Raw genomic sequence first — 13,491 nt, forward strand, 5'->3', positions numbered from 1 at the left:
CTCAGCATGGGCTGTATACGGTGCAATTTCCGGATGAACCGACATTCATCTCTCCGGCGGGAAATCCTTCCACGCTGGACTTCTTCCTGACGAACTTCGGGCTATCCAAGCCGGTGGCAATCAACGACTTAAGCTCCGATCACCAACCGGTGGTGGCTGAGGTCGGCATCAACATAGCTCCTGCTCCAATCCTACGAAAAGACTACCACCACGTAAACTGGGTACAGTTTGGACGTGTGGTTGACCGGAACATTAACAAAAATCCGCCGCTTGACACCGTAGAGGACATCGACCGAGCTCTGGAAGGACTTCATCAGGCCATATCCATGGCTGACGAGACGTTTGTTCGACAAGTTCCTGTGAGGGGTAAGTTTGTTGACATTGATTCCCACACCCAGTTACTGATTCGTTTGAGAAATGTGCGTAGACGCCAATTTCAGAGGACTGGAAATCTGAGCAAAACACATGAAATGGCCGATCTGAACAGGCAGATTGCTTCCAGAATGGACTCACTCCGAAATGAAAGTTTCGGGCGTGTTGTCCAGAATCTGGATGACCGCTCCCGTCCATTCTGGAAGGTAGCCAAGGTGCTGAAAACTCATCCCAAACCCGTTCCACCTCTTAGAGTCGAAAATGATGACGATCGGCACCCCGCAGGAGAAAGCAAATGCGATTGGCAACCACATTGCTTCGTCGCATCTGCTTGGCTCCATCATCCAAAGTCCGCTTGAAAATCAGGTTTCACAATGTGTACAAAAATTGGATGCCTCCCCTTGTGTAGCCCCTCCGGCAGAAAATATTACAGTGGAACAGATTTGCTCAGCGCTGAAAAACACCAAGAACATGAAGGCTCCCGGGTTTGACGGTATATTCAACTTGGTATTGAAGAAGCTGAGCACGAAAGTGTACTCGCTTTTGACTGCTATCTTCAATAGATGCTTGGAACTGCACTACTTTCGAAGTATCTGGAAGGAAGCAAAAATCATACCAATCCGCAAACCCGGTAAGGATCCATCACTACCTTCCAGCTACAGACCAATAAGCCTCCTTTCAGCGCTGAGCAAATTGTTCGAGAAACTAATTCTCAATCGTTTACTCAAGTTTGTCGAGGAGAACAACATTCTCCTACCTGAACAGTTTGGGTTTAGGAAGGGGCATTCCACAAATCACCAGCTAGTTCGGGTGATGAATAACATTCGAAGTAACAAAGCTGTATCCAAGTCCACAGTCATGGCATTGTTAGACGTTGAAAAAGCGTTTGACAATGTCTGACATGACGAACTTGTGTACAAGCTTTGTAACTTCAACTTTCCACCACATCTTGTAAAAATCACCCGAAACTACCTCCAGCAAAGGTCGTTTAAGGTATCGTTGAATGGTTGCAATTCAAACACCTTTTCCATCCCAGCAGGTGGTCCGCAAGCAAGTCTGTTGGGCCCTTTGCTATACAGCATCTACACTTCCGACATTCCTCCCTTGGGCAACGGTGGCGTGTTCTTCCTGTTCGCAGATGATACCGCTATAACCGTCAAGGGAGCCTTTGCTGATTATGCTAACATGTGGAAAATCAAAATCAATGCCTCCAAAACCCAATCAATAATGTTCCTCCATCGACAATCTCCCAAACTAAAACCGGCTCCCTCTTGTACTGTAATAATGGATGGCACAAGGGTTGAGTGGTCCACGGAAGTAACATATCTTGGTATGTTATTTGACGAGAAACTCCTTTTCCGCTCGCACATAGATAGGGCAGTAGTTAAGTGTTCCAATTTAGTTAGGTGCTTGTATCCGCTAATTTGCCGCAGATCTCGTCTCTCTAGGGTGAACAAACTGGCTGTCTACAAACAAATCATTGCGCCTGCGATCTTCTACGCAGCTCCGGTGTGGGAATCATGTACACAAACTCACAGGAACACAATACAGGTAGCGCAGAACAGGGTATTGAGGATGATCTTAGATCGTCCTTTCGATACCCGCATTTCCGACCTCCATCAAGAGGCTAACATTCCAAAAGTAGATTTTCAAATTAACGAAACTAGGAACAAATTTGTGCAGAAATGCAATGCATCAGAACATGCTTTGATAAGCAATTTGTATATAGTAGGTTAGGTGTATATAGTAGTTGTAGATTAGTTGTAGCTGTAAATAGAAGTTTTAAGTAGTCTCCTTTTTCCAATTCAAAACAAACCAATCCCACCAAGGTGGTCATACTCTAACAGGCCTGATAGGACTAGGAACAGCAAATAATAATTAAAATTTCAAAATAACTAAAGTTGAAAAGACGCATCTGTGTCACTTGAAAATCCATACATGTAAACCAAACAAATACAAGAAATAAAGATCAATTCAATACAAAATGCTTTTGCTCATTAACGTTTCGGACGGCGTGGCACTTGTTCCTGCAGTAAGCAGGACTAAATCAGCGGCTAAAGGTGGATCACGGCGTGACCACAAGGAGGAAAAGTAATGTATGTAAACCCCCTCCCCCTATCACAACAACCTCTCCCCCCTCTCTCAACAACCTCTCCTAAACGTATTTACCTACTGTTGGGTACAACTAACTTACTTTTGGTTAAAAAGTCAGTGGAAAATTCCATACGAACTGCTCATAAGTAAATGAAAATGACTTTGACCCGCTTTACCTACTTCTGGGTTCCTGCACTATATTGTCGAGATGAGTGAAAAGAACTTAATTTTGGGTACTTGGGTATTTTAGGTACTACCGTGTAGGAAAACGAAATCTCGACAAACTTTTCAGAAGGTCCTAAGTAACAAATGTGAACAAATCGAGTTTATAAATGCACATTGTAACATTGTACCTAAAAACATTATGCACTCACACAAACATTCAGATTAATGTCAATTGAATTGAGAAAAATAAAAATTAACAAAACGTCTGAAATCCAAATATACATTAACGATGTTTCACTGTTACATAAGACGTTTGACTATGTTCATCAAGACAAACGTCTGAAGTATCAGAAAAACCAAAACAATGCAGATCTGTACTTCGGTCCTTTGTGTTTATACGAGTAAAACGTCTAAAATGTTCAAACAAACCAAAACAATGTGATTGTGCACATCGGAATTTTTATGTCAAGCATTTTTTCACTATTTCCACGTAGGGGGGGGGGGGGGGTAATTCAAATTTTAAAATTTTTATATGGGTAATTGTCTCAGCATGGAGAGGAGGGGGGGTTCAAGAATACCAAAAAGCTGTCTACGTAGTTAATGAACAGCCCCTAAAATAACATTGTTATCAAATAAAAAGCAGCTCACGCGACCACCAACGTTCGACCAAAACAATCTGTGGGCAGTGTTGCGATATACCGTTAAAAAAAAAGTTGATGCATTGTCCAATACTCATATTGTTCGTTTAACTCGTATAACTTAAATTATGCTTAAAAACAAACAAATAATGTTGAAAATATAAATGACCTATATGACTGTGATTATAACAAAACGTCCTATATAACATGTCCAATGTACACCTGACAAGAGCAAAATGTCCTATGTAACATTTTTCAGGTTTTCATGGAAAAAAATGTATGAAACGGGTAGATTATAGTTTCAATTTCAATTTTACTATCGCATTTTACTGTTAAAGGTCTTAAAAATGTCAAAAGTTGTTTGGTTTAAAATAGTATCAAAAAAGATTTTGTCAATCTTCAACCTCGTTTTTCTCGAAAAGAGTGAAATGTTAGATGGGACCTTTTGAAAAGTTAGGTGAGAAATATAATGTTTGGAATTGCGTTACAAAAAAAAAATGGTTTGCATTGGGATAATGCATTTTACAGGTATGTTGTCTTCGGAGGAAATGTTCCTAACAATATTTTGAAACGATCTACGGGAATGATATATGAAATACTTGTGTAATTGATTAGCAAAGTTAGCGGCCACTATGATTGTGGTCCTAAAATTGACCTTAGAAAATGGTTTACACTGTTTACAGAAAATTTGAACAATAAATCTATTTTGGAAAAATTGCTAGAGATAGCAATTTTAGTTCTTTAATTTTGCACGGAAGAGTTTTTTACGATTGAGCACTGCGTTATTTTGTAAAAAAATCGATGAAGTGAGTCATTCTAAACCGATCCACTTTCACCTTAAGGTGGTAGAATTCATCGTTTGTTAGGGTTAGGGTTTCAAAAGTACTATTTCAAACAACTAACTAGTAGAACACTAAACAACACAACAATAACTCGAAAATAGATGGTTTAAAAAAGAAATTTGTTGTAAGGTACTTATTTTACCTCACAAATACTTACTGAATCCTGACGAAGCTTGTCGGTTTCATCTTACTTGGCTCCTGTTCATAACTCAACCCAACATCCGTCGGAAGTTCAATCTCCACCTGCCGTTTGTTTCCAACCAGCTTGCACACAACGTACGAAGCCGAAAATGTCATACCAAAGTTCTCGTGAATAGATTCCACCTGGTCAGCCCGATGCCAAACGGTACTGTTGTTTGCATACCTGAAATCGATAACCCACAGTCGAACTAAAAACCACTTTTAAAAACTTCACCATTTCCAATCTCACCTAAAATGACAGAATACATCCCTCCGTCGGATCGTCAACGGCAGAATGCTGAAAATTCGAACACTTCCAAACGGAAGAACTCCATCAGCCACCCGGAAGTTGTCTGAAATTAGATCGATTCACCAATCAAAGTCAATCCGGCTGCGTTCAAGTTCACCACACTCACGAACAATTTCCAATCGCGGATCGAAGTAAGCCGAATAGATCTGAAACCGGGCAGACGGATCTCCGATCGGTTTCCATCGGTCATCGAAACTGGGAGACTCCCCCAACCGCAGTCGGATGCTTTTTTGATACAAAGGTAGTGTTTCGTAAATGTATTGTTGCTTGAGACGAAAGAACAGAACGAAACCAAGCTTTTCGATCAATATTGCGCGTTCAATATTAGCACTGCGTACACAAGATACTTACGTACAAAACTCGGTTGTAGAAGAGGTAGCCCAGTCCCAGGCACATAATGATACTCAGGATGCCATATTTCCTGATGAACGATTTCGACAGTATCGAAGTGGCCAGTATGAAAGCCTTCGAGCGTGACTTGATCGGTTTGTACTTGATGTGGAAACGCATCTCCACTGTGCCGCTCTGCTCCCGGTGTGCTTCAATTTTGGAACCGGTCGTCATCGTAAAATCCAGTATTTTGGAGTTTCAAGAACATCACTTCAACCAAACCAAACTTGCTCTGTCTGCTAGATTCGAGTGTTTACGCATGACTACTTCGAATCACTCACATCCATTTTTATCGAAGCTAGCGCTTTACGGGAAGAGATAACGATTTAATCGATATGGGACTGATAAGAAACCGTTACGAGGCATGGGCGTGAACGACTCGGGGAAGCGTTGCCAAAGCGTTCGAGTGGTGTTCGAAATTTGAAAGTTTAGAAGCAAGGGTTGTCATCAATCAGGTGAAACTAGGGGGTTAAGTGTTGGTGGTTATGTATTGCCTAACTAATTTTTGAATTAAGTTTAATTATCCTGACCTTAACGTGATGTATTGCTGCTGAATGGTTGATGTTAATCTAGGCAGAACAGTTGCTAGCCAGCGTCCATTACGTGCTTTGCATCAATCAGTTGGTTAGTTGCTTTCACGAGGTTAAGTTCACAAAATAGACGGGAAGTCATCAAAACTGGAATGGATCCAAGTATTTTAACGAATGGCATCGGAGGATTGATAAAGGTTTGAATCCATTCCGGATTGATCAATTGATCAGTGAAGTAACGGTGAATCAAATTTTAGGTGGTAACCGATATAATCCAGCTGGCATACAACGCGACAGCGGCTCCTCTGTTGCAGCGATTCCAACGGCCAACGGAGAATCCACTGGCAGAGTGGATTTAGTAAGTTGTTGTCTACCGATATAAGTTCCGTTGGAGGGTTTCCATATCGCCGAGGATCAACTCCAGATGGCGCAGAGAGCGACGAAATTGACGTCCGATCATTTGGCGCAGCAGGCGGCCAAGAGTATGCTGGTTACGAAACATTGTTTAAAGCGTATAAATTTCTACAAATTTGTTTTATACTAAAGTTAAGGATTACGACTGAATGGAATAAAGCAATCAAAGCATGAAAGAGCTAATGTAATGCTATGTGCTGGTCATGAGTTTTACAATTGAGCAATCCCAATGACGAATCGATCCTCACGACCTTCTCCGATTTGCATTATTATTCGTTATGGCTATTGATTCACATCTGTGTGTGTGTGTGTGTGTATTCCCTCTGGCCGGCAGTGTTATAATGGAAGAACTCTCTCTACAATGTCGCATATATGGTCATTGTAGCCAGCTTTAGACCGGGAGTTAGAAAGTGATAGCTCTATTGCAGATCCAGCAACCCATTTCAGAATGTCTGGAGAGTCACGCCCATTCCAAGGTTACTTTCACTTACAATAAGCCCCGCATGTATGTATTACCTCTATCAATTGGATATTAGTATTACACACACACTTCCAGTTTCAAAATGTTCTTTTGAATCCTGGCACGTATTTAGTTTATGTTTTTAAATTATAAAAAGTATTTGGACTGGTCTCACCATGTTAATTTGATCCTCCAATCCATGGGTTCCGTAGTTTTATTTTTCTCTACGCTTTGCATCTCATTTCGTGATTCACCTTTGTTGTAATACTTCCTTCGACGAATGCAAATTGCCTTGCATTGCCATGGTCATCTGGGAGGACGGGAGGAGGTTCGCGTCTAATGCTTTCCCCAGGAACCTTTCGCGGCCACCAGCTACCACCCGTCCAGTCTTGGGCGTATCCAGCGAGACATTTTTCATATTGCTCACAATCTCCGACACCGATAGTGGAAAACTTGCTGATTCACGGCAACATCGGTCACCGAATCACCACCAAAACTCGCGACGGACACATTATCAGCACATTCCCGGGCTAATTCACCAACCGGACGGTTCAAACTCGCCCACGGTGACGAATCTCTCAATAGAACAGAACTACACGCCGAAAATGTGACATCCGAACTCGGAGAACCAATTTTCGCCACCGAATAATGAAACTGAAGCTGCGTCGTAGATTTTGGAGGTTAGATTTAAGGTCAACCGCGTCACTCAAGGCAAACACAGCCAAAACACGATATATCACTAAATGATAACTTTATGAACACTTGAAACTAAATTGCAGCACACAAATTAACAAATTTAAAGCAATAAATATTTAATTCGCTGACGAAAAATACGCAGCAAAAGAAAAACACGTCAGCTTTCAAGCGCGGCCTACTGCGATCATCTTATGGCTGTTGATTCACATTTGAGCTGAAATTCGGCGATGAATAAAATTAGGCTTCGGTAGATTCAGGAACCTTTCAGGAACCGTTCCGAAAAAAAATCAAGAAAATTACAGGAACTTGACAGATCTTACCGAAACTTCATTTGAGTTTAAAGATCATAACAGTAGTAACATTTACTTTAGGGCTGTTCTGAGAACTTCAAAGTAGTTCCATGAAAATCACGAATTTCAAGGAAGTTCTTAAAGCTTCAGATAAATTTCGAGGATTTTCAGGCTTACTATACCTTACTAATCAGGCTAATGCCTTGTTGTCCTCTGCTGTCAGAAGAAGTCGTCTCCACTCTACTCGATCCATGACCACAGTTCGCCAGCCTCGTAGTCTGCTAAGGGTCCGCAGGTCACCTTCTACTTGGTCGATCCACCTTGCCCGCTGCGCGCCTCTTCTTCTTGTTCCTGTTGGGTCGCTTTCTAGAACCATTTTCACTGGGTCGTCGTGCGGCATTCTTACGACGTGCCCAGCCCACCGTAGTCGCCCAATTTTTGCAATGTGGACGATGGATGGTTCTCCCAGCAGCTGGTGCAATTCGTGGTTCATTTGCCTCCTCCACGTTCCGTCATCCATCTGCACTCCACGGTAGATGGTACGCAACACCTTCCGTTCGAAAACACCAAGGGCGCGTTGGTCCTCCACGAGCATAGTCCAGGTCTCGTGGCCGTAGAGGACCACCGGCCTAATCAGCGTCTTGTAGATAGTCAACTTCGTGCGGCGGCGAATTTTATTCGACCGGAGCGTCCTCCGGAGTCCATAGTAGGCACGATTCCCTGCCATAATGCGTCTTTGAATTTCTCTGTTGGTATCATTTTCGGCGGTCACCAGTGAGTCCAAATACACGAACTCATCGACCACCTCGATTTCGTCACCGTCAATCTGAACTCGGGGTGGGAGGCTAACATTGTCTTCCCTAGAACCTCTTCCTTTCATGTATTTTGTCTTTGATGCGTTCATGGCAAGTTCAATCCGTCTAGCTTCAGCCTTCAGTCTGATGTACGTTTCCGCCATCATCTCAAAGTTCCGTGCCGTAATGTCAATGTCATCGGCGAAGCCAAGAAGTTGGATGGACTTCCCAAAGATCGTGCCACTCGTGTCTATCCCAGCTCTTCTGATAACACCTTCTAACGCGATGTTGAATAGAAGACACGAAAGTCCATCACCTTGCCGTAACCCCCTTTGAGATTCAAAGGGACTCGAGAGTGCCCCCGATACTCGAACAACGCACATCACTCGATCCATCGTCGCCTTGACCAATCGCGTAAGTTTATCCGGAAATCCGTACTCGTGCATAATCTGCCATAGCTGATCTCGATCGATTGTGTCGTATGCGGATTTGAAATCGATGAACAAGTGATGTGTGGGCACGTTGTATTCGCGACATTTCTGCAGAACCTGCCGAATCGCGAAAATTTGGTCCGTGGTAGCGCGGGCACCCATGAATTCCGCCTGGTATTGCCCCACGAACTCTCTTGCAAATGGTGACAGGCGGCGGCATAGAATTTGGGAGAGCACCTTGTAGGCGACGCTCAGCAGTTTGATCGCGCGGTAGTTGCAGCAATCCAACTTGTCGCCCTTTTTGTAGATTGGGCATACGACACCTTCCAACCACTCCTCCGGTAATATCTCCACTTCCCAAATCTTGCCAATTACCCAGTGCAGCGCTCTAGCCAGTGCTTCACCACCGTATTTTAATAGCTCACTTGGTAGTTGATCTACACTAGTTGCTTTGTTGTTCTTCAGCCGACCGATCTCCTCCTCAACTTCTTGAAGATCAGGGGCCGGTAGCCTGTCGTCTTCTGCGCGTGCTCCAAGGTCTGTTGCCGTTCCACCTTCGTTTTCTGCTGCTTCACCGTTGAGGTGCTCGTCATAGTACTGCTTCCACTTCCAAGGATTTTCAGGCAGTTCCATTAAATTCAGGAAAATAGCGATAAATATCAGGAAGTTCCAAAAATTAAAGATATTTCAGCAAACAGTTAAGAAAACTTAAGAATCATTACGGAAACTTCACAGAAACATCCTTAGAAGAATAACGAGAACTTCAGGGAAGTTTCAATGACTTCAGGAAAGATTAGAGAACATCAAAGTGGTTTATACATTTTTAGGAACTTTAAAGAAGTTCCAAAATATTAAGGAAACACCGAGGATTTCGGGGAAGTTTCATGAAAAGACTGTGGGATAATAAGGTAAAATCTTGGAAGTTCTATAACATTTTAGGCACTTCAGGGAACTTCAATGTGGTACCATCAACTTCAAGGAAACTGCAGGAATTTTGAAGAGGTTCTAAGAAATTAAGGGAAATTATGAAAACTTCAGAGAAGTCCAAAAAATTAAGAAAAACTGAGGTTTCCTTAGAGAAAATCCTAAGAACCTCAGACAAGCATGGTCCAGAGGGATCTTCAGACAAGCTCAGAAATGTTAACAGCAGTCCCAATAAACATTTGTAAACATTAGTTTCGATCAGGGGGACAGCTTGACTGAATATATCAAAATATGGTTTGATTTTTCCATATTCGATGAGCAAACATTGTTCAGCACAAAAAGCTCTATCTTTTGAATCCTTATTTTTTGTAAATTCTTAAATATTTTCGTTGTATTTATAAATATATCAATGTTGTCTTGCCCCTTGGTTTCGATAAATTCTGGACAACTCTATGTATTCCACGAATTTTCGAAAAATCGAAAAACTTTAAAAGTTCTAGCAATTTTAGAAAAGTCAAGACAACTCCAGAGAAATTTAGGAATCTTCTTAGGGTTGATGCATATATTATGTCAGGCTCTAAGGGGGGAGGGGGGAATGAACGTCACGATAGGAGGGGCAGGGGGTAATTTTTTGCTCGATTTAGCGTGGCATAATTAATGCATGGGTCCTGACATATTTTGGGAACTTAACAGAAGTCCAGTCATCTTAAGATGAAGAACTTTATGTGACTTGCATAAACTTTCGGATTGCATCGAGAACATCAGAGAAGATCAATGAACCTCAGTTCAGTTCAATTAACTTAACTAGAATCTCAGGGAATTAAAAAAAAAATCATTTCTGAGATCTTTAGGGAAGTCCAGTAAACTTTATAGAAGTTTTGAAATTTCTGGACTTGATTGACTACTTGATGGCTGATCAGGGAACTTCAAAGCAGTTCCATTAATTCTAGAGCAATGTGTGAAAAGGGCCTTTAGGCCAAATGTAAACAATTACTTTAAACGTCAATTTCGTGTTGGAACTGCAATATACTGGGTAAAGCAAGTAAATCAAGCTTAGGCTTTGAGCAACGTAACCGAAAAGATCAAAACATAATTTTCAATCTTGAAGTTAACGTGAGCAGCTCTCTGACAGATAAACGGAATCTAACGCTCACACAGTCAATCAGAACGACTCAGTGACTGAATTCAATTGACTCAGAGCTTTTTATTGCCATACGAAATTTACTCATATTGTCAAAGCTAATAAGTAACTGCAGGTTTTCCCAAATATGAGTAAATTTCGCATGGTAAGAAAATGCTCTGAGCCAATTGAATTCAGTCGCTGAGGCGTTCTGATTAGCCGTGCACTTAAAGCATTCGAAAGTTTCTTTGTTAATTCGACCTTTTATCTATTTGTCTATTCGACCTACTCCCCATTTCGACCTGTTTTTGATTGTAAGCTTAATAAGACCTTTTGTCCATTCGATGTTTTATCCATTTGACCAGTGATGGGAAAAATCCAAAAAATCCAAAATCAGAAACGCCCGAAAATCACTGCTGATCTTGAGAGTAGCAAAACCACAAAGCAGAAAATCAAGGCTGACTGTAACCTTAGCTGATTTTGAGGTAACAAATTCATCAATATCAATAATCAATAGCTTGGTATTACAGTCGAACTAAGAAACCGACGTCCACTGCCATTTTGGAATCCAAGATAGCGGACCAAAATCCAATATGGTGGCCTCCAGACAGCGAATATGCATCTAAACCCATGCAATATAGCCCAGACAACCAGATGTCGTATAACAATGTACAGACAGTATCGTAAATTGCTACAGTTTAAGTCAAAATCGCATATAAGAATGGCATACCTCGCATTATGTTTAAGTTAAATCGCATAGAATGCAAATTCCCGACTTAAATGCGATGACTCATTTTTCCGTCGTACTGTATCACAAATTAAATCGGATTTCATCGTAAGACTTTTTAAAATTGATTTGTTATTACAGATTAAATCGTATATGATGATACATCAACTCGTTTACAATTATACGAAAATATGCACGTATATGGCCTCCACTTTTGTACGTATAAGCAATTTCTTTGCATTCTATACGACTGGTTTGTTTGTATATATGTTTGTATATCACGAAAACAACATTGAATATACGTGTATTCTGGTTGTCTGGGAGGTATCTATGGAATAGGCTCGACGAGTAGAAATAAAAAATCAACATCCACCGCCATTTTGGAATCCAATATGGCAGACCAAATTCCAATATGGCAGCCTCCAGACAGCGAATAAGCATCTAAACCCATGCAATATGGGTATCTACGGAAATGGCTTGATGATTAGAAGTAGAAAATCGACATTTGCCACCATTTTGGATTCCAAGATGGCGGAACAAAATCCAATATGTGGCCTCCGGACAGCGAATATGCATCTGAACCCATGGAATATGGATATCTGTGGAATGGGCTCGATGAGTAGAAGTATAAAATCGACATTCGCTGCCATTTTGAATTCCAATATAGCGGACCAAAATCCAATATGGAGGCTTTCGGACAACGTAAATGCATCTAAACTGATGTAATATGGGTATCTATGGAATGAGCTCGATGAATAGAAGTGGAAAATCGACATTCGCCGCCATTATGGAATCAAAGATGGTGGACCGAAATCCAATATGGCGGCCTTTAACCATTGAATATGCATCCAAACCCATGCAATATGGGTATCTACGAAATGGACTAGATGAGTAGAAGCGAAAATTCACCATCCGCTACCATTTTGAAATCCAATATAGCTGGCCAAAATCCAATATTGCGGCCTCCGAACAGCGTATATGCATCTAAACCCATGCAATATGGGTATCTATGGAATGGGTTCGATGAGTAGAAATGAAAAATCGACATCCGCCGCCATTTTGGAATTCAATATAGCGGACCAAAATCCAATATGGAAGCTTGCGGACAACGTATATGCATCTAAACTGATGTAATATTGGTATCTATGGAATGAGCTCGATGACTAGAAGTGGAAAATCGACATTCGCCGCCATTATGGAATCAAAGATGGTGGACCGAAATCCAATATGGCCTTTTGACATTGAATATGCATCTAAACCCATGCAATATAGGTATCTATGGAATGGGCTCGATGAGTAGAAGTGAAAAATCGACAGTCGCCGCAGTTTTGGATTCTAAGATGGTGGATCTAAATCCAATACGGTGGCCTCTAAACAGCGAATATGCATCCCGTCCAGCGGGGATGTCCTGACGGCCGAAGGAATAGATGGTGCTAAATCCCGTGAGATTACGGAGTACCCTGCCCGGAGTCTGGAAAAAATCCGCTGGTCTTGCAGGTTTGCAAGGTCAATCCACTTTCCGATGTCGTCTTTAATTTTTCTAATAAACGTAAGTCTGGTACTGGACCATTGCCCATGCTGTCCGCACTGTGCAAGAGATCCATCTATTCACGTCCTGCAACGGCACCTTGTGCGAGTACCAACGACCAGATGGGCCTGACCCGGCTAGGATGTCCGCTTCGATGTTCCCTGCCCAGACAACCAGAATGCACGTATATTCAAAGTGGTTTTCATGATATACAAACATCTATACAAACAAACAATTCTTATAGAATGCATAGAAATGGCTTATACGTACAAAAGTGGAGGTCATATACGTGCATATTTTAATTTAATTTTAAACGAGTTGATTTAACATCATATACGATTCAATCTGTAATAACAAATTCATTTTGAAAAGTCTTACGATGTAATCTGATCTAATTTGTGATTCAGTACGACGGAAAAATGAGTCATCGCATATAAGTCGGAAATATGCATTCTATACGATTTAACTTAAACATAATGCAAAGTATGCCATTCTTATATGTGATTTTGACTTTAACTGTAGCAATTTACGATACTGTCTGTATATTGTTATACGATTTCTGGTTGTCTGGATGGGATCCCACAGT

At 41.4% G+C, this 13,491-nt stretch overlaps 2 protein-coding genes across 3 annotated transcripts in view; both read right to left on the reverse strand.

Moving 5' to 3' along the window:
- Positions 1–5,235, reverse strand: part of LOC135708391 (uncharacterized) — a 28,484-nt gene extending 23,249 nt beyond the window's left edge. The window contains exons 1-4 of the mRNA XM_065230482.1: positions 4,953–5,235; positions 4,708–4,867; positions 4,542–4,644; positions 4,269–4,475 (exon numbers count right to left, since the gene is read on the reverse strand). Of these exons, the coding sequence (XP_065086554.1) occupies positions 4,269–4,475; positions 4,542–4,644; positions 4,708–4,867; positions 4,953–5,165 (683 nt within the window). The 5' untranslated portion in view covers positions 5,166–5,235. The remainder of the gene's footprint in view (positions 1–4,268; positions 4,476–4,541; positions 4,645–4,707; positions 4,868–4,952) is intronic.
- Positions 5,236–5,479: 244 nt separating this feature from the next.
- Positions 5,480–13,491, reverse strand: part of LOC135708452 (uncharacterized) — a 39,407-nt gene continuing 31,395 nt past the window's right edge. For both annotated transcript variants that reach the window (XM_065230570.1, XM_065230569.1), the window contains exon 5: positions 5,480–6,008. In XM_065230570.1, the coding sequence (XP_065086642.1) occupies positions 5,892–6,008 (117 nt within the window). In that variant the 3' untranslated portion in view covers positions 5,480–5,891. The remainder of the gene's footprint in view (positions 6,009–13,491) is intronic.

This window comes from Ochlerotatus camptorhynchus, unplaced genomic scaffold (assembly GCF_037179485.1).
Source record: "Ochlerotatus camptorhynchus isolate MF236.1 unplaced genomic scaffold, CSIRO-AGI_Acam_v1.1 ptg000330l, whole genome shotgun sequence".
In the NCBI taxonomy this organism is placed as follows: Eukaryota; Metazoa; Arthropoda; class Insecta; order Diptera; family Culicidae; genus Ochlerotatus; species Ochlerotatus camptorhynchus.